Raw genomic sequence first — 21570 nt, 5'->3', positions numbered from 1 at the left:
TTGTTTACTTTCTCATTTGTAGTAGTTACATAATACTAGTGTTTGATTTATTTCCTTTTGCGTTAAACTTTCTGTTTGTTATTAGTTTGTATAGTCAAACCTTTTAATTTTAGTTAGCATTTCATAATATACTACATATATATAATATTGGCATATAGTTTGAAAACAATTTCTCTAATACTAATTATTTTTATGAAAAAAACAATTAAATAAATAAATCGATAAACGAAAGTAGATGTGTTGCAAAGAAAAAAACAATAGAAATTGTTGCAACAAACAACAATTCAATGTTTAAAGAAAGCAGTAAGCAGTAAGAAAGCGTACTTTAAAAGAAACGCTCCATAAAAATAAAAATTCCTTAATTTTTTGTTGCTGCTCGCGACCTACTAAGTGCCGTTACAGTATTACTGCGCAGCGTTACGCTCACGATATTTTCAAAAAAATTAAAATCTGTTTCAACTGTACAAACATACATAAGTTGTACAATAAATTTTATTATTTTCTCTAAATCCAACGAATTATCGCAAAAATATTTACAAATTACTTTTCACCCTCCGATTTTCGTTCATTTCCCTCCAAATAAATTTACATAATTTTAGATGCGCCCTCATCCCAAAATTTCCTATTTCTATGCTCTGCCACATACTCATACATACTTTTAACTTACATGCATACGCACATACATACAACATATGTACTTTAGTTAGCAGACGCGCGCGCGTGATTGATCTCCAGCTTCCTTTTGTTCCTTAAGAGCTCCTTCCTACTACATAACTCTTTTGTACAGGGTGTGAAGTGTAGTTGCCATTTACCGAACATTTATATACCTAATACATTGTCTTGAATTAATTAAAATACTACAATGCTATTTATATATATGTAATTATATTATTTAGAAAACTTTTAACGCTTTCTTCTACTTTACTTTTGCATGTAATAGTATTACTTTCTCCTTGGTTTAAAGCCAAATATTTTTTTTTTAATTAGAATAAATAAATTATAAAATTCCATATTTTTTTTATTAAATAAAAAAAAACTTTTTATTAAATAAAAAAAATTGGTGTTATTTTGTCATTTTCTGAGTAACACAGAGGCATGGAATTCGGCCATAGCCGATTATGGTATACACAACACAGTTACAACACTGACACATTAAGGGGGAGAAGTGTCATAAAACACTAAAAGTTGTACAAAATTAACTATGGGAAAATATATTAAATATTCTTATATAACTATTCTATTCGGGTAAAAACCTAATCCCCGCCAATCAATGTGAATATGTACAATAATCTGACTCGTTCTTCAATAATTCCTTCGTGAAAAAACAAGCTTCAATTCCAATGACTCCCTCTTCCTTGTGGCAAGCATTTTTTGATTTTGTCTGAGATCGAGAGAAAGTCGCTGGGGTCAGATATTGAGCATACGGTAATTGACAAATCAACTGGGAAGTCCATTTTATTTTGTTCGACAGTGAACTCAAATTGCACCTAAGTACTTTGCAAAGGATTATATCTCCCCCAAATTTCAAGAATGGTATGTTCAACACGTTTTTTTGAAATTTTTAGAGTAACAGCCATGATGAAGTTCTATTTGCTATAACCCAAATCAATTTTTGACTTCAGTCTAGTTCGACCACAGAATTCGTTGACTACTATGTTCATATAACCTTTACAGAATTTACCAAACTACTAACAAATACTTTGAATATTTTTTCAAGGGAAAAATTATATATATATTTTTTTTAAATAGCAAAACTCATGTCCTTTTGAATCTAGTGACGCCTTCCCATAAAGACAAAATTTTCAAACTGCCTGCTCTGTTTCGAACTCTCTCTATCTGTTCTAGCACAAATTTTCTTCAAAGATCAAAGATCTTTTTTTTTTTTGTATATGAATGAAAGAATTAAGTATTTCTAAATGCTTTAATTATTATTCCCAGTGTAAAATGTGCTGTGTATACCTTGGTTTATAATATTAAAAAAAAATAATAATAATTAGCAAAGTTAGTAAAATTTATAGCTATTTCATTTCCAAAAAATTTTCCGTAAATTTACAAAAAAGTAAGAAGCCGTAGAAATAACATTAAATTTAATGAGTTCAACACCTCTCCTACTGATTTTTTTTTTTTTTTTTTTTTGCAATTTGAAACAAACCTGATTTTTTCTAAGTGTATATTGCAAAGGCATTGCAAAATTGCAAAACTGTTAATTTATCTACACTATTATCATTTAACTTATTTTTTGTAGTTTTTTTTTATCATTCGTACAAATCAAATTCTTGGAGCGTATGAATAAATTTAGTTCCTATGCTAAAAGAGTTTGCAACCGGAGTAAAGTTTAGTAGAGCATGTTTGTTTGCATGACCCGCCTTGGCTGCTACACTTTATAAATTAGAGTATACATTACACATCAATGCGGCTTGGCTTGTTTTGATCTGCTCGAGTTTTTTAGCTACAAGTTCAATACGTGTTCTTTAGTAAAGGTTATCACATCATCACAATATCATTATTATTCCTCTTTTCTGCTTTATATGTTGTTTTTGTTATTTCTTAGTTAGATATTCTTTATTTAAATCATATATTAATAATTAAATTATTTTTTTCCGTTAATTATGTATCTATTTTATTTTAACCACATATATTCCTTCCCTTACATTTAATTTGCTTTATACCCACCATTTACCATAGACTCGGGCTAAAGTTAAAATAGGGCCTTTTCGCGAAATCCGTTAAATGAAGTGCTTAAAAAAAGCAAATAATAGCCTATGTTATCATAATTGTAAGCAGCAGTCATTAGTCAATTCAAATTATAGAATGGACTTAAAAATTTTCACAACGGCAAAGAATAACTCTTTTCATAGTGGTCGTATAACTGATCTTACTATAAAGATTGATCCATTTCGAAGTTCCCGACTTTTTTAAGAAAAAGACAGAAACTTCAAATCGAATGGGAAATGTTTATTATCATTCAATTATTATTTATTTTTTTAAAGATTATCTCTTTCAAATGTTGTCCGCGGCTACGTTTCAGATGGTTCATCCGTTTAGTCCAATTTGCGATGACACGTTCGAGCATTTCGACTGGTAACAGGTGAATGACAGGCGTGATGTTTTGACTTTAGACTTTACTTAACCTCACAGGAAAAAATCTAATAGTGAGATATCACACGATCTTGATGAAAAATAGATCAGCTCAAAACGTGAAGTTATCTGCTCACCGAAGTGTTCTGCCAATATTATTTTTGAAGAAATATGTACGGATGGTTCCGCCGGCCCACAAGGCACACTAGACCATAGTTTCTTTCTGGATGACCTGAATGATGTGTCAGCTCGTGAAGCTCTTCAGGTTGCTCTTCCTCCCAAATGTGGCAAGTTTACATACCCATTGAGCTAGATATGTGCCTCAGCGCTAAACATAATTTGACTCGGAAACATCAGATCTTTTTGCAACTTTCGAAGATGCTATAGAGCGAAACGATGTCGCTAAGGAAGCTAGAGGGGCTCAGTTCTAGTTCAGTCCGACGACGAATCAACTTTCCACGGTTTTGGTGTAGACTCTCAGCTATGGCTGCTGGTTTTCTTCACTACGTGCTGAATGTCGTTTATTCGGTCGAATATTATCCAATAATGTATGCTGGTTTTCAAGATGAGTGGTGGTGTTATGAATAGTACGCTCGAAGCTTCTTTACAGTCGGTGAATTTTCGAAATAAATTTAAGCGATTTGTAAACTTTATTCAGGCATAATTCTTTCCATGATGACATATCACACAATACTGAACGAAAACATGACAGCTTGACACGTATCACGCGGAATCTGTCAAAAAACTTCTATTGACAAATATACCTCTACTTGGATCACCCGTTATAGGTGCGTCTAGAAATCATAACTTCTAGATTTGTATATTTTCACTACAATCTTTTTTTTTATTATATGTATATGACGTTCATATTGCTTTCTTTTGGTTGGTTTAGTCGGTTTTAATTACTCAATTTGAGATGAAATGTAGTCATGTTACCGTGCCGCATTTTAAGGAAACATTTGCTGACTAGATTGAATTAAAATTAGCTGAGATTTTTCCACATTTTGTCAGGGTTTCCGTATGATTATTCTGAAACTCCTCCAACCTCGAATATACTTTTACACCACTACGATCTTACGATACTACTCATATCTAAGGCTAACGAATTTTTAAAATCGAGTTTCATTTCGGTAAAGACTTACTTAATCCGAACTTCCTTTATACAACAGGGTTTTAAGAAGAGAAAATACTAAGCATATAAGCAGTATTAACAAAGATTTTTTTGTTTTCTGTTATGCAGACTTCCATCAAATTCTATTTAACCAATTAATTACCTATCACTTGCACTTGTAATCAACACTGTTTAATTTAATCTTTATAAAATGATAATTTTTTTATTGCAATACTAACAAAGCAAAAATTTTGTTGTTAGTCCATATTCGATATTTCTGAAATATGTTTCTTATTTCTATGAGCATTGAAAAATTTTCTTAAATTTTTTTGGTAAATAAAAAACTTACTCCAAAGGAGGCTGGAGACACAAATCATTAAAAAAATCAGTAAAAATAATAAAGATATGTGATTATTAAATACGATCGATGTAGTTCATCTCGTTATAAAAAGTTTATATATTCACTTGATATACATAGATATATTGCTTTTATGATCTATTATTTATTTATTATTTTATTGCTCCCGATTTTTCAAATTACTTACCCATATTTTTTCGTAAACTATCTGACACATTGGACTTTGAAAAGTGTTGTTTAGTTAATAATCGCCCTCAATTTCATTAAGGGTATTCACGAAACATATTAGTGGTACAATAATATTAAAAAACAATTGTAAAAATATAAAATTTAAAGTCAAAAATATTTAAAGCTCACTTCTTTTTAATTATTCATAATATTTTACATACAAATATTAGATTTTTCGTACAAACGTTATTGTGAATACCCTTCTGACTAATATCATTTATACTCTTTTTGCCTTTGCACAAATGAATATTAAAGTAAAACAAAAATTTTATTTTATTTTTTAGTGTAATAGCTAATACAATTTTTAATTTATGTAAAGGTATTTTTTATTAACCTTTCATCACAACTCAAATAACTACCTCTTCCTGATTGCGTGTGCTTTTAGTGAGAACGCTCTGAAACACAATTTATTTATTTAAAAAAAAATTATGTTCCAAACTTAAGAAAACGCTCTATTAATTAAATGTCGGGGAACTTTAATCAACCGTTAATTCAAAAACAGCTAAGACGCTACCGTTTTCACAATACAGTGTGCTAAAATCATAATGAAACCAAAAGCTTTGAACTGCAAACAGTGTAACGATTCAATGCGCAAAATTGCGTAATTTCCAATATTTAATTAGCTATATCAATACCTGTCACAAAGTAGGGAGCTTTCATAATTGTAGGTATTACGATTATAATAATTATATTGAATTTGCACTTCACTAAGTTCTAAGTTCCATAAGTTTATTTCGCATCGTTTTTAAAAAATATTAATAAATATAATTCTTATAGAAAAAACAAATTAGTAAACCCCTTTAAGATCCTTAAAAATCTTTTATTTTTATTATTATGTTCACATAAATTGTTTAAAACTTTTTTCATAAAATGTCCAATCATTTCAACCAACTATTTAGTTTTGTACAAAACAATTATTTCAGTAATTTTTCGTTATCAATCGAAACCAAGTGGCAACCCTGCTCATACTATGTCACAATCGGCCTTTACCGTTATAAATAAGTTTACTTTACACACAAACATGGATGCTTCGAATTGTTTAGCAATCGTTACTTTGTTTTGTTACACCTTTCATTTAGCTTTTCCTCTTTGAGTTTGAAAATTTCATTCAAAAGCTTAATTTTTGTATACAATTAGAGCTTTGTTTTATAATAATATTTGTTACCTGGAAATCACTGCCTAGTTCATAAAAACAATTCCAACAAAAAAAAATAAGTTATTAAAAAAGAAATATATATATATAATTCAAATATATATATCTGCAAACTTAGCCCGATATATACCTTCACTACACATAATTTATTAGATAATACAATAATATATAATAGCAATTGTAGTTGATTGTCGTTAATTGCATAAATATTATATACCTTAGTTATGCTAGACTAGAACTTCCTTTACATACACACACACGCTTATATGTTTTACCTACGTTATACGCTGGAATCACAAAGAAATACATCATAACCTCAATTTGTTTAGAAAAAAAATTGAAAGCTTTTGCTTGACCATGGAATATAATTGGGTTGCTATTATAAATCCGCATTCTTTTTTTTAATTTACGCCCATTTTTATTGTATGTTTATGGCCTTATTACACGTAAAGAGTACAGTGGCGAGACAGTATTCTGGCCGAGCATGATACTCGGTCGAGAGAGTTGCTTTGGCGAGTAGAGGTTTACACGTATCTTGTTCATCTAGTTAGACAGTGAAGTTTTTCAAAGTTTTATTTACAATGTTTGGTAGAAAAAGACATTTTAAAAGAGTTTTTAATGAATTTCTACCGCATCTCATAAAATAGTATTTGCCATTTCAATTCTTTCACAATGCAAAATTCAATTGAAACTAAATAAACAACATAAAAATCGACCGAGTGGCGAGTGAAGACCGAACGCGTGTTCACATGCAACGAGCGAGTCAGTGATTTGCTCAGAAGGGGAAAAGAGTGAAGAAAAAAGAAGCACTCGGCCTAGTAAACAAAATGTGATTCTAGTGACTCTCTCGCCACTATACTCGACCACTGACTCGGGTCATTATTCGCCTTACTGTTTAAACGAAACGAGCACTCGGCCGAGTCACTGTCTCGCCGCTCTACTCGTTACGTGTGATCAAGGCATTAGTATTTCATTTCTACGCCCTGAACAGGGCGAAAATGTCAGAGAGCCTATAAGGTAACGGATTAAGCCCTGTCCATCTATCCTTTAGTATATATACGAAGTTTTTGCGGTACAGACCTGAAATTTCGCATACGTCTTTTTTTCCCCAAGAGGCTGCTCATTTGATAGATTCGCCGATCATGACTGGATTATAACCGCATTCAAAACAAATTCTGATATGGAGAACTTTATTATTTGACAAAATATCTTCCAGAAATTTGGCATAAATTTTAACAAGAACAGAGCGACTATCTCCGAACCCAATATTCAGTTTTTTATATTTTAATATCATTTAAGCAATGAAAGATTCAGCTGACAATGACACCTAATGGACACCAAATGTACTGATAGAAACCAACTCATAAGCATCTTCGTGCTAAAAAAAATTATAGATAGATGTGTGCATCTCAGTCTATCTAGAAAAGTATTTCAGAACTTTTGCTCCCCAAATCTGGAGAGTCAAGAAGGCAGTGCTGAGTTGTTTCCACCTCATCTTCTTCCATACAGCTTCTGCAGATGGCGTCTGGTAGGATTCCTAGCCTTATTGCGTGGACGTCAATAGAGCAAAAGCCCCAAAAATATGGAGAGGCTAGCCTTACTGAGGGCAAAGAGATCACTAGATCTCTTGCGATCGATCTTAGGCCAAAAGGCTTTTGCGACAGCGCATATACCGATTGTGACCCAGCGCCGGCCAAGCTTCCGCGAAGCCCAGCTATCTAGTAGTAGAATAAAAGAGGATCCCATTCTACCTAAAGCGGGTATCATCAGCTGTACAATTTCCTGCGATTCCGTTGTGGCCTGGCACTCATACCAGTCTTATTACAAAGACACCCGATAACATTGATAGCGCGGTTGGGCATTCTTTGACCAATCCTGAAAGCACTGTTAATGAGTTCAAGGCTAGCATCGCCGCTCTGCTATCTGAGTGGTAGGTCACTTCGCAGCATTAAATCTACTGCTTCATTAATAGCTGCAATATCGGCCTGGAGGACACTGCAATAGTCAGGAAGTCTGAAGCTGCAGTTGATAAAGAGCTAAAGACTGTAGACCTCTCAATTTGTTTCACCGATTTTGTCTGTCATTACTTTTTGATTACAATACATTACTTTGCCAATACAAGATTTTTCACAAACATACAAGTTTCCGCTTTCCAGTTTCATAGTTGCCAGTTTTTTTTATCAGCTTTGATATGATTACACTTTGGGTTACCTTTTATCATGAAATCCTTTCCAACTTTTGCGAATTTAGTTGCCTACGCTAGTTGTTGCCCCACCCCTCATTGTTTTCGCTATTTGAGTTTGAAGCCGACTACCTTCCCCCCGATTAGATTTGTGTTTATTTTGCGCTTTAACCAACTGTTCAATTATATTCCATGCTGAAAGTACAGAACTATACGAAACTGTAGTCACTTGCCTCTTGCCCTCAAGCGAAATATGCTAGTGCAAGCTATTATTCCAAATTATACCCGCGAGTAAGCGCTACCACATCAAATTCCACCAAAACGTTTAATTCAGTCCAACTTCCAACCATGAAAACCATGAAAGTGTCTGGTGACCGCATAATTCCCAAACTGTGATTACAGGTGATGATGGTGTTGATGGCAATGACATGCGCGTTGAAGCAAACCGAAATCATGCAGACATTAGAGCAGACGATGACGTTGGCAATTTGAATTATGACGATGAGGAAGATAATGATGACAATGAGGCGGGCGTTGATGATGACACCGAGCACGTGCATCGTCATATTGCCTATCGCCATAATAGACGGCGTGTTATACGTGCAACAGACGGCATGCAAGCGCAGCAAAGCGTCGCCGAGCATATTGATGTTGTTGATGATGAGGGTAACGCACATGATTTGTGCGGCGATGATGAGGATTACGATTACGACAATGATTGCCATAGCGATTGTGATCACAAGATATTGGACAGCAACTACAACTGTCACTACAAACGTTGTAGGCAAGAGGCGGCCATGCGCAGCCAGCAACAACAACTGTACGAGCAACATCAGCAAAACCAGCAAAAGCATTTGCAGTCACAACACTATCACCAGCAACATGTTGCCGAGATGATGTTGCACGCACGAAATGGTCCGCTGAATGATGTTATTGCGCTGACGACGGCGCCGCCGCAGCCCACATTGCCAACACATCGTCACATGCATCCCCAAACCGTAATTAATCTTGGCCGCTGTAGTAATGCTTTGGATGCGCTTTGCTCTGCCGAGGCTGCTGCAGCAGCCGCAGTGGCAGCGCTTTCGCCTGCTTCGTCGAATGCGTCGACAGCATCGGCAACACTACAGAAACAGCAGCAACAACAGCAACAATTTGCGTACGCACAGCAACAACATGCTGCTGCAGTCAACTATCAGCAACAACAACAACAGCAACAACACGCGTTAGCAACTGCTGCCAACATGGTGCAGCATCGCCATAGTCACCATCATCAACAGCTGCAGCAACAACAACACCCTTTACAAAGCATTCATACACAAGCGAACAATGACACTACCGGCAGCGACAACAACACCTGTCTCTTATACACATCTAGATGTGTATAAGAGACAGGCTGCCAACATGGTGCAGCATCGCCATAGTCACCATCATCAACAGCTGCAGCAACAACAACACCCTTTACAAAGCATTCATACACAAGCGAACAATGACACTACCGGCAGCGACAACAACACCACACAGTTGCAACTAATTGCCACGAACTCCCACCCATCCACCGTTGCCAACAGCGCAAACTCGGCCGCCGCCGCCGCCGCTGCAGCCGCAGCCAATCGTCGCGACCACAATATCGACTACTCCACGCTCTTCGTGCAATTGTCGGGCACGCTGCCCACTTTGTATCGCTGCGTCAGCTGCAACAAGATCGTATCGAATCGTTGGCATCACGCCAACATTCATCGGCCTCAGAGTCATGAGTGTCCTGTCTGCGGGCAAAAGTTTACGCGTCGAGACAACATGAAAGCCCACTGTAAAATAAAACACGCCGACATTAAAGATCGTTTCTTCAGTCATTATGTACATATGTGATCAATTTTTTATGTGGTCAAATAAACAGTTAAACTATTTATCTAATCCGATTAATGGCACACAAACACTTGCAAAAAAAATCAACAGGCTCACACACCCAAAGGACACAAAATGCATAATAAGCCAACATTGATTTGCTCATACAAAGGCCGCACATTTCGATTTAATTTCATCACAACTGAACTGCTCTCTATAGAAATACAATTAGTGTGTTTGCCGGATTCATAAATCTCCTTGTATATTATAGACTTAATTTTGTATATCTTTAGACGACAAGTGAAATAAAGCAGGTTCTTTTATAGCGGTAGCTCATGAGTCTTGATTCAAAAAAATTTTTTTTTTTAAATGAAGCATACCTTTAGGCATTATACTTTAATTATTAATTTTCAATCCTTTTAAATTGATTGTTTTGAAACAGCTATGCGGTGAGGCTCGACATAAGATTTACATTTAGCTGTTTTTGGGTCAGTAATGCCATGCTGTTACCAAAAACTATACAGTTAAATGCAAAAACTTCGGAAAAGAAACATCCCTTTAGGCATTTTTCTTTGATATACAAGTAAAGAAATATATTTTTAGGCGAAATTTCCATTGTTTATTTAATTTTTAATTGGTTGCTTGCAAATACGTCCTCAATATCTAAACGATACATACCTTTCGGCGTTTTCTTTGAATTAAAAGAAAAGAATAATATCTCATGGCATTATTTTTCGAAATTAACATGGTTTATTTAATTATTATTTCAATCGAATTTACGAATTCACTTTAATAGACATTTATTAAATATCTTTTTTCCGCCACTCTGAGATTTTTAAAATTAAACAAAAGCTATTAAAATAAAAAAAAATCGACGTTTTCTGAAGAGCGATCTGTAAACGTTGCAAAAAAATTTTCTGTTAGCACCTGCCTAGGAGGAAAAGAGCACTTTAGGAGAGTGAAGTGAAGAAATCATACAACTTCAGTTATGGCGGCAATATAAGTTCGGTTGCCTGCCTTAATGAGCACTTCAAAGTTCTGTACACACTAAAACAAGCTATACATAAACTAAATACTGTAGTACATTTCAATATTTTCTTAGCAATCAACTAAGATATCTTTAAATTTTCCTCATAAATATGCAAAATGTATGTATTTATTATATATGTAGTTGTAAATCTAAAAAAAACACAGCAAGAAACCAAAGAACTCACCAAAAATCCCTACAAATATTATATGTATCATAAGATTATGATGGATTTTCGTGTAATCTGAAAGTAATTAGCAAGAACTCAGTTTAATTAGTATTAAAACTTCAACGACAAAGCGATTGTAACAAAACAAAGTACGAGTATTAACCCACCCGAGCAAATTGTGGATTCTTTAGTAGACTGTAGTATTGCATATTTACCATTAGTATTTATTTTTACTAAACGAAAGTGGACAACGAGTTAAAGTGAACATTTATCAAATATATATTTTTTTCTTATGTTAGCTGTTAAATAATTTAAATTTCACGTAGACGCCAATAAACAAACAATTTTACAAACTCGCGTGTGACTCGTGTTGTCATACAATTGAGACGAATATGTACCGTTAAGCGCTGATAATCTTTGTAGTATTTTTTACCATTTCAATACCTTTAAAACAATATTTGAACAAAGCAAAACAAGTATTATGTAATTTAGTAATTCCAAAACGAAAGCGAACGCGTGCGCGATAAGTTAACACTTCTAGTAGTGAGTCAATATTAACACTTTAAGTCCTGCCATATTTAGTTGTTAGTAAGTTAATTGCAAAGTGACTGTTTAGTTGAATTTATTAATAAAATAAATATTTTCTGCGCATAAACAAAGAGCTGAATGCATTTCTTTTCGTCGAAATCATGTCTGTAAATGTGCGAAAATGTTGCCAAATAATTGATAAAAAAAAATATGCCTTCGTGGAATTTATATTAATTGTGTGTAGCTTTCTACTAGGAAAATAGCCAAAGTGCTCTTGAATATGCAGCTTAAACATGGATGAAACTGTTTACACACATTTTGTAGGCATTGTAAAGCGAAAGCATACTTCAGAATCTTTTTATTATTACTTAATGGTATCCGTATTACAAGTTCGGTCTTACTGTACAAGGTATGTTCAGAAAACAACGGGAATTTTAAAATAACATTTCGTGGGTAATATTTTCAGTTGAATTCATTGTTTACAGTAGGTTTGTAACTCCTGTTAGATCTTTTTCATGAGCTCGGCGATTATCGTTTGTTAAAGCATACCTTTAGGCGCATTGTTGTTTGTTCGCGAATTCTTGGCCAAAAACAATAGTGCAACGATAATTCAGCCTCTAAATTCGACAGCCAAGGCCCTTTATGACATTTTTTCTATTTTCAAAAGTTAAAAGAACCTTAAATGATCGTATTTTTACCGCCATAGATGACATTAAAAGAGCTTGTCTGTGCTTAAAGTGAAAACATTGATGTATGTAGGTGACTGAATAAATTTTTTTTTTCACAAAATGAAAATTCCCCTTATTTATTGAACACACCTCGTATACCATTTTTCTTTTTAATTTATCTAGGCAACAGCAGTGAAAAAAGGGTTTCAACATATGTGTGTAAACAAATGGACTTTTTCTCGCATTGAAGCACACAAAATTTTAATAAATACATTATACAGTAAATAGTTCTTCCGTTAGACACAAAATAATAATGTTTGTATGTAGATTACTAAAAGAAATATGAGATGAAAATAAAAAATTTATGAATATTAAAAAATCTACACAAAAATGAGCATATATTTTTCTTAGAAACACCCTCTCTCTCTCTCTACACTTTCGGGTAACAGAAGTTATGAAGCTGAATAGACGCTTTAAAAAGCTTTTGGTTTGATTTTAAAGTTATAATTTGAGATATGGCAATATATAAACAAAAGTCTAAAAATATAATAAAAATAAAAATTATAAAAAATAAATTTAAAGAATTTAATTCAAATTAAAAAACAAATTTAAAAAAATTAAAACAAAAAAAACAGTTTTTATTTATTAATTTCACACTAAAAGTCGCACGCAATCTTCACAAGCTACAAACCGTATTCTTCGCACTCTGTTTCAACTGAGAAGTGTTTTTAGTCTCCTCTGCTAGGTGTTGAACTCTTGCACAATATTATTTAGAGCATTTCTATGGCATATGTAGCTTTTAATAAATTTTGCGTAAGCAACTTAGCCATATGTATGTATATGTAAAATAACACAACAGGTTTTGCGATATCAACAGTTTCTTTTTAAACTTCAATGGGTAAGTGTGAAAACTTTCTGCAGCTTTGTACGATTCTACTTTCGTTTATAACACTGTCTATCAACTAATCGAATAGAAAACAAAAGAATATGAAATCGAAAATATTACTTTTCAAATACTTATATAAACAACTTTAAAACTTTCAGTAAATTTTAAGTGCCCCAAAAAAAAATTAACACTCTCTAGGTTATGTGTATCTTAAGGTATAACATACAATTGCTATATATATATATGTATATTATTTATTTACTACTTTTGTTCTTCCTCTGCCATTTGTGACCACCGTAGTAACAAATGTGCGAAAAATTTATATAAATAGAATTTTCTTCAACAAAAAAATTTTTATGACAAAATTTCGAAAACAAAAATATGGAAAACCAGGAATTGGCCGACAAATTTGAAAATTGTTTAGCTAACGATGAAAACACTAAAACAACAATAACACAAATTCTCTATACTATTTAAAAATCTAACCTTAAGAACCGAAAAAAATTACCTGTTTTTTGCCCACTTTAGATTTTAAACTTTCTCTCATGCATATGTAAACACACGCACACATACATTTTATAAGACTTTTTTGCAGCAAGGAGGGGTGTTGAAATAAAAAACGCTAACTAAATATCAAACTTATGTCACGTATACATACATACATGCATATATGTACATATAAATGAACCTCTACAAATCCCTGTCTATTTGTCCCTTGGGAAAACACTTTCGATAAAAATAAAATTTGGAACGAAAATTCCATAATTTTTAGTGTTTTCGTAGAAGTTATGTATGAAAACGGCGTGTAAAAATAAAACGAGTATCAAATGAAGCAAATAAATTTTCTAGTTTAAAACGTGATTAGAGAAGAATGAAAAAAAAATTACAAAAAATAAATAAATAAGAAAATGTTGTGTTATATGCTGTCTCTTATACACATCTAGATGTGTATAAGAGACAGGTTTTAAACTATTATTTTTACTTCATTTTTAATAGCTATAGATTTTCTGATATAAATTTAGGCGATCTAAATCCTTGATTTACGAAACTCTAGCTAATTCCAATACTTACTTCGACAGTTTTTATTAATCCCAATATGAGAAGTTGTTAACTAATATAAAAAATATTTTATTCTCTACACACATGCATACATATGTACATTTTATATAATATTAATTACAATAACAATGTCCTTATTCATATTAACACACATAAACGATTTTATCACAAACTTGAAAACGCATAACTGTAAATACGTTCCACATACACACATATTACCAACCACTTAAAATAAATAATATTTAACAATGAACTATTAATAAAAGCAACTATAGTAAAAATTGCTTAAGTGGCGGTTAACAAGCGAATATTTGTTAAGGTATTGATTAAAGTGAAACCAAATACTATAAAGACAATAAAAAATATTAAATTATATATCTAAACAAAATACCAAAAAGTTTAAAACATGTAAAACTTGAAAAAAAAAAATTATAATATTATATATTATATAACATATATTATATGTCCTCTCTGCTTCTGGCGGTAGGAAAGCGCATTACATGCAAAAGAATTACACTTACACATACACATAAAAATATTTGCATACACATCCCATTATTGCACATCACATCATAGCCAACTAAAATTCCAGCACCTAATAAAGAAATATAATAAATGAAAGGAAATATGTATTTACTAAGGTTTTGGTAATAAAAATCGAATTTAACAAGAATTTTGCTGTGAGCAAAGTAACAAAGCAACCTTAAAATATGCATACTTTATATTTTAAATCCCCAACAAATGTAAAATATTAAAAAATTTTACTCATGTAACTATTGATTGGCAACTACATACATACATACATACTTATTTACATACACACATTTGCATTGTTTTCATTAAACATATTTTTTTTTTAATATTATTAATTTAAAATTACGCCATGCGCACGCGTTATTTACTTTAACTTTACTTTCTCTTCTCCTACTTTCATTTTTTTCTTAATGTTTCATATATACTATTTAAAGTATATACCCACTTAAGCTCATTTAAGTACTCATATGATAATCAGTAATGACAACGAACGCGATTTATGTAGGTAGCTTGGAATAATCTTGTCAAGAACAATCCAAGAATCAATATAAACCAGCGTTTCCATTATTAATTACAAAATTCTACTAATTTTTCTTAAAATTTCCACTAAATAATTATACACATGAGATATAAAATAAGAAAATAGGGTAGGTTATTCATAGGATCGTTAGTTCTTCTTGTATATAAATACTTAATTTGTATATATACTTAATTTTCAAGCAAATTATCATTATTCTAAAAATATAAAAAATCACCAATAATAATGAAGCCAAAATTTATATCGATATCGTTCCCAAGCCCCAATGTTTACTACCATGTACGTTAATATGGAAGCTAATCAAACCTCTACATATATAATCACAAGATGAACTATTCAAAAATAAAGCTTTTATAAGGTAACAATATTAAAATGAAACTCATAAATTTTATAACTCATTTATTACAAATCAAATTATTAACGAGAATTTACTGACAGCAAAACAATATCAATAGGTCTCTCCCTCCCAAACATCCTTATTACTACTTTGTAAATCAAAAAGTGATCTTAACGATATTACTCGATCGAAAGCTTTAGCTAACTTTTGACAAGAAGAGAGAGAGATTTAACGTCAAAAAAAGAAATTTAAAAGCAGCGCTGAAATCCATTTTTAAGTAATGACAACTAAAGTTGCTGTATTCGTACAGTAATCATAATTATTGCGGTGCCGTTATTCCGATAAAGCTTGTTAGTATAAGATGAGCGATACTACAAAATAAGGCTTTTTTAAATCATTACTGCAGTGTTACGGTTCACTTCTTGCACTGTAGCCGAGGAGTACAACCATTGAAGTTATATATGAAAGCACAAAAGCTCCTCAGAACTACATATGAAAGCTCAAAAGCGAAGTGGACTAAAAAGCTGCAAATTTTTACACTAAATTGACTCAGTTTAGCCAAATTTCATTGCTTGAAGCAATTAATTTGCTATTTTTCACTTATCATAATTTAGATCAATTTTTGTATTATTTTTGGGAGCATATAACAGGGTCAAATAATCAACATTAAGGAGACCATCGAATTTATATAATATTAAGTTGCCGAAAAAGAAGCGAAATTTACTAAACTTCAAGATTTCTTAACAAACAATAATTCACTCAATTGTTTTTCTGACGAGTTTTATAGTTTAATACTAAGTCAAGAGTTCAATTAGGAATGTAAATATTATGTTTTGATTAGTGTCACTGTGTTTTCCATTTTACTCATAATTTTATGTAACACTATTAAAAAGGTTCTCAAAATGAAAAACTTAATTATCTTACATTCCGAACTAACACCTCGTCTGTCTTCGATTCGCCAAGCTTTTAAGCGTAGTGAATCAAGGAGACAGATATTAGATCTAGTCAATTACAGGTTTTAAATATTTTTTCTCGGTAAATTATATTATTTTATAAAAGAAAAAATAGCATTATTAAATAATAAATAATCAACTTGACTTGACAGAAACTTAAAACAAAATTAAAATTAATTAATTCTTGGGTTTATCCATTTGCAATTGAGCTCTTTGTGGTGACCATTACTAATCTTTTAAGATTCATACAAAATCAGTCGAATAGAAATATGAGCTTTATTAGCAGAGAATCTGGGATTAACAAAATGGCGGCCTCAAAAAAATTTTTTTACAGATTTTGAATTAATTTTATATAAAAAATCGAAATAAAAAGATTATTTTGCTCCAGAACTGTACTAACTAACGAACTGGAAAAGTTTTCGTCGGATTTATTTCAAAATTTAAGAGAATATTTTTATTTTTAGATTAAAACTTTGATCACCTCTAACGCAACTTTAAAACTTTCGTAACTTAATATTAAAAAATTGTGTTTGCATTATTTGTTCAATAACCTCGGTAGCGTGGAAGACAGCAGTTATAGTATCATTGCAGTTCGCTTGTTATTATTATATGAAATTTTTTTTACAAGAGAGCAGCGCGCAAAGATAGCGAGCAGAGAATCGGCGAATCGAAGGCACAATATGTACAATAAATCGGCATTTTAGACTAAATACAAGTAATCGAATACTAATTTAATGTATGTGTGTATAAATGTTCCAATGTATGTATGTATGTATATATGTATGTACACATTATGTCTGTTAATTCAGAACCTTAGACTGAAATTGTGCACATTACCTTTGTTTTTGCAAACAAATTGTATATATTCATTTTGTACCCCGAAATTTTTATCTCTCCTCCACTGCCACTGACACCCTAACTATATCACAATTTCTCTCACTCCATCTTAACCGTTACCCCGCTATCTCTTTTGCACTACATTAATTTGTTCTCTTCAAGTTTTCTATAACAAAAAGTTTTTTTTTTATTCTAATTTTAATTTTTCCTTATTTCTCAACGCGTGCGATACCTTATCATTTACGAAATTATTAACCGAACTTCGTTTTTACATATGTATTTGTAAATACTTATTCTTTGACAAATCCGTATGATGCAAAACAATTTTCGAACCCAAAAATAATATAAAACTATCCAAAATCATTAAAAACAAATTAAAGAAACATTCAAAATTTTATATTGAATAAATTTGCCCCTCAAATACCGAACAACGCTGTTGCCCACTACTGTAAATTCCACATTCCAACTGGTTACAGGTTCCAAAGCCTGGCATATGCGTCTAACGTTCGAACGTCTGTCCGGCGGCTGTAACCTGCACCGCTGCAAACTGTGCGGCAAAGTCGTTACTCACATACGCAATCACTATCACGTCCACTTTCCCGGCCGCTTCGAATGCCCGCTCTGTCGCGCCACTTACACGCGCAGCGACAACCTGCGCACGCACTGCAAGTTCAAGCATCCGATGTACAATCCTGATACGCGCAAATTCGATAATCTAATGTCCGCAGCGGCAGCGACTGCCGCGGTGGCGGCGCAATCGCCAACGGCCACACAAATCGCGGCCGCGTCCCAGGCGGCTATGGCGGCGGCGGCGGCAGCAGCCGCATTCAATGCAGCACAACAACAGCAGCAGCAACAACAACAGACGCAACAGCAGCGCGAACGTGAACATCAACAGCAACAGGCGCAGACGCAGCAGCAATTGCAACAACATGCGCACAATTTGACACAACAACTGCAACAACACGCACACAATTTGTCACAACAGCAGCAACAGCAAATGCTCAGCGTGCAGCAGCAACAACAGCAATACCAAGTGCTGCCGCATCAGCAACACAATGCGACAAGTGAATGATATAGCCAGTATTTGGGCTGGAATTATGGCAACATGCTGAACAGCTCATCACCCACAGCGACAGCGACTGCAACAGCCACCGCGGCCGCCGCGGCTGCCGCAGTCACAGCTGCCAGCGCAGCTACAGCAAATCCTTTTCTATGGAATGTCGATGAACTTACGTCGGCGCCGCCGCCGCCGCCAGCACCACCGCTCTCCTTGACGTTGACGCCGAAGCCACATACCAACACGCAACAAACACAGCAACACTTACCAAACTATGCGCATGCGCCGACGTCGCAGCTGCCATTCAATTACTATGCGCGCGCAGGCAATCAGCACTATGGCGGACACCACGCCGCAATGCGTGAGCGCAACTTCGATTTCTACAGGCGTGGCGAGCAATTCGCCTACGAGCGGCAACAACAACAATTGGAGCGTCGATTGCAGGTCAGCGAACGCAAAGGTGGACGCAACAATGGCAGCAACAACAGCAGGAATAAACAAAACAACACGCTTGCGCAAACCGAAGATGACCCAAACGAAGCCATACTGCTAAGTAATGACAGCGATGACGAGGACCTGCCGGGTAATGGCAAAATGACGATGGATTATCACATCGCTGTGGAGAAATATCTCAATTTTGACGAAGCCAGCAAAGCGGAAGTAAAAGTAAGCCACAGCAAGCAGGAACAGAGCAAATCGGACGCAAGCGAAATGGCAGCAAAAGTAAAAGAGGAAGAAAAGGAGGAGCTGGATGCAATTAATGAAACAAAACGCCAAAAAGAAGAAAGTAGCAATTGCCAAGAGCAAACGGCCATGAACAATAAGTGCAATAACGACGATACCACGCTCACTAACACTAACATAAACCCCACATCGCCCCGCGCTGAGGCGGCTAATAAAAAGCTTAAGGATGCTGCTGGCTGCGAAAATGTTGCGCAGCATGTTGCACAAGTGGCGCTGGAGTAAACAGTTGATTATTGCAAAACTGCACACACATATACAAACAAAACGTAACTGAAACTGCAAACACACACATAACACACAACTCCAGTCACACACAAACACGCATACACAAGCAAGTGGCCAATACACTTGAGAGAACAAAATATGAAACACATCTTAGGTGACACTTTCAACAAAACCGTTGGTAAGCCAAGTATTATTTGTCAATTCGCAAAAATCAAACAACAACAACAACAAACTGCAGCAAATGTGCAAAAGAATGTCAGAATCACAAATCATATAGAAATATTGACGTTGACTCTAGAAAAAATGCACGCCCGAGTACGTATGTATTAGTGTAATTGTAGGCGAAAATCGCAATAACATTCACAAAGGTTTCACATTAGATGTATCGATTAGAGTTTTAAGTGTTCAACACGATTATAAGTATTTTTCACAAAAACAAAAACTCAAAAGCAAATATTTACTCAAATATCTCGATGTGATTTGTGTGGAAAAACATACAAACAACAGCCATTAGGTTTCACAAAAATTAGAAAATAATACCAAATGAATGAAAATAATAAAGAAGAATATATATACAGCAGCATACAGACGAATTCTATAGCGCAAAAGCTATTGCGTTAGTTGCCAAATAAATTTAGGAAAATATTCAACCGCAAGGCGTTACCAGCCAAACGAAAAAATGTATATATATGTGTAGATTATGCAATTGATCGAATTAATATTTGACGTTTTTCAGTGGTGCACTATAAAATACACAAATAGTAAAAAGGTGGCAGCTCTATGCATATATATGTATGTAATGTTAAGCTTTTACTCACCTGTATGTGTGTTCCATATGTTGAGTTTTGCTTTGAAAATTTATAAAAATCGAGTTTTAAACAAAAAATAATAAAGGGCGCGCCATTAAGACGCCAGTGCACAGATTTCAAATATCTAGCTGATATTTATTTTCAACTAAAAATTGCAAAAATATTTAAAAAAAAAATCAATTAAGAAATTTTAATATTAAAAAAAAAATTATTTAAAAAATTATAAAATCGTTATCAATGAATCTACACTCTTATTTCACTTTAATTTACAAATTTTTTTTATTAATGATTTTTAATATTTTTTTATTTATTTACTTTTTATTTTTTATATTTACTCTAATCTGTGCTTTTTATATATATATTTCTTTTTGTTTTGTGCTTATGGTCTCAAAAAGTCATGGCACTTAAACCCACTTGCAGTCCCAGATTATTATTACAAAATTGATTAATATTTTCAATAATTATCCTTCAATTTGTTATAAAATCTGCAAATGGAGCACACAGAATGAAAAAAATACTTAATGTTGTAAATGTATGAAAATAAAAACAATTTTAGCCAAATATTTAAATGGAATTTATACATAAATAAAGAAAAGTAAATAGCTAAGAGAAAGGAACCAAAACTCAATACACCCATTTGGGCTACTTGATTTTCATATGTATGTATCAGTAACAAAATAATGAAGTATAAAAATTCTGAAATTTGTTACGAAAAAATTAGAAATATTATACATTTCCGAAGAATCATATATAGCCACTTAAAAACGTCAACGCATTTTATGTGAATGTTTTCGCAACAAAAAAATAAAAGAATTAAACAGACAAACAAAAATGTCAACTGTGTCCATTACTCGTTGTAAGAAATAAAAAACAAAAACAATTAACTTAAATGGCATGAAAAGTAATATAAAACAAGAATTTTCTCTCACATGAAAAGTGAAAAGCACCACTGTATTTACATGAGAAGCAAAGGAAGCAGAATATTTAATGAAACAAACGTGCAATGTAAGCGGTCGCGCGGCATCAATAGGCTGATCAGTTGAGATTTTTTTATTTTAACTGTTATACTCGCAGAGTATAAGTTTTTTTATTGTTTTTACATAACGTTTTTTATTTGATTTTTAAATTGCTAAGTAATTTTAAGAAGTTATTTATAAATTTATATATATATATGTATATATACTGTCTCTTATACACATCTAGATGTGTATAATTATATAAGTATGGTTTTGATTTTTTTTAAA

General features: G+C 33.1%; 1 protein-coding gene across 3 annotated transcripts in view; it reads left to right on the top strand.

Annotated features, from left to right (window-relative positions):
- The window catches only part of LOC108965492 (sex determination protein fruitless), a 75761-nt gene that overhangs the window by 45154 nt on the left and 9037 nt on the right, over positions 1 to 21570 (top strand). The window contains exons 7-8 of one of the 3 annotated variants that reach the window (XM_018927953.1): positions 8513 to 9401; positions 9568 to 11930. The exons of 1 other annotated variant lie outside the window; for it this stretch is intronic. In XM_018927953.1, coding sequence (XP_018783498.1) covers positions 8513 to 9401; positions 9568 to 9976 — 1298 coding nt within the window. In that variant the 3' untranslated portion in view covers positions 9977 to 11930. Of the gene's footprint in view, positions 1 to 8512; positions 9402 to 9567; positions 11931 to 17964; positions 18577 to 21570 lie in introns of those variants that run through there. One more of the 3 variants, XM_018927951.1, reaches the window with a different exon arrangement.

This window comes from Bactrocera latifrons, unplaced genomic scaffold, assembly GCF_001853355.1.
Source record: "Bactrocera latifrons isolate USDA-ARS-PBARC rearing strain unplaced genomic scaffold, ASM185335v1 scaffold_140, whole genome shotgun sequence".
NCBI lineage: Eukaryota > Metazoa > Arthropoda > Insecta > Diptera > Tephritidae > Bactrocera > Bactrocera latifrons.
The sequence above is the reverse complement of the archived record's forward strand: the minus strand, read 5'-3'. Positions and strand labels throughout refer to the sequence as shown.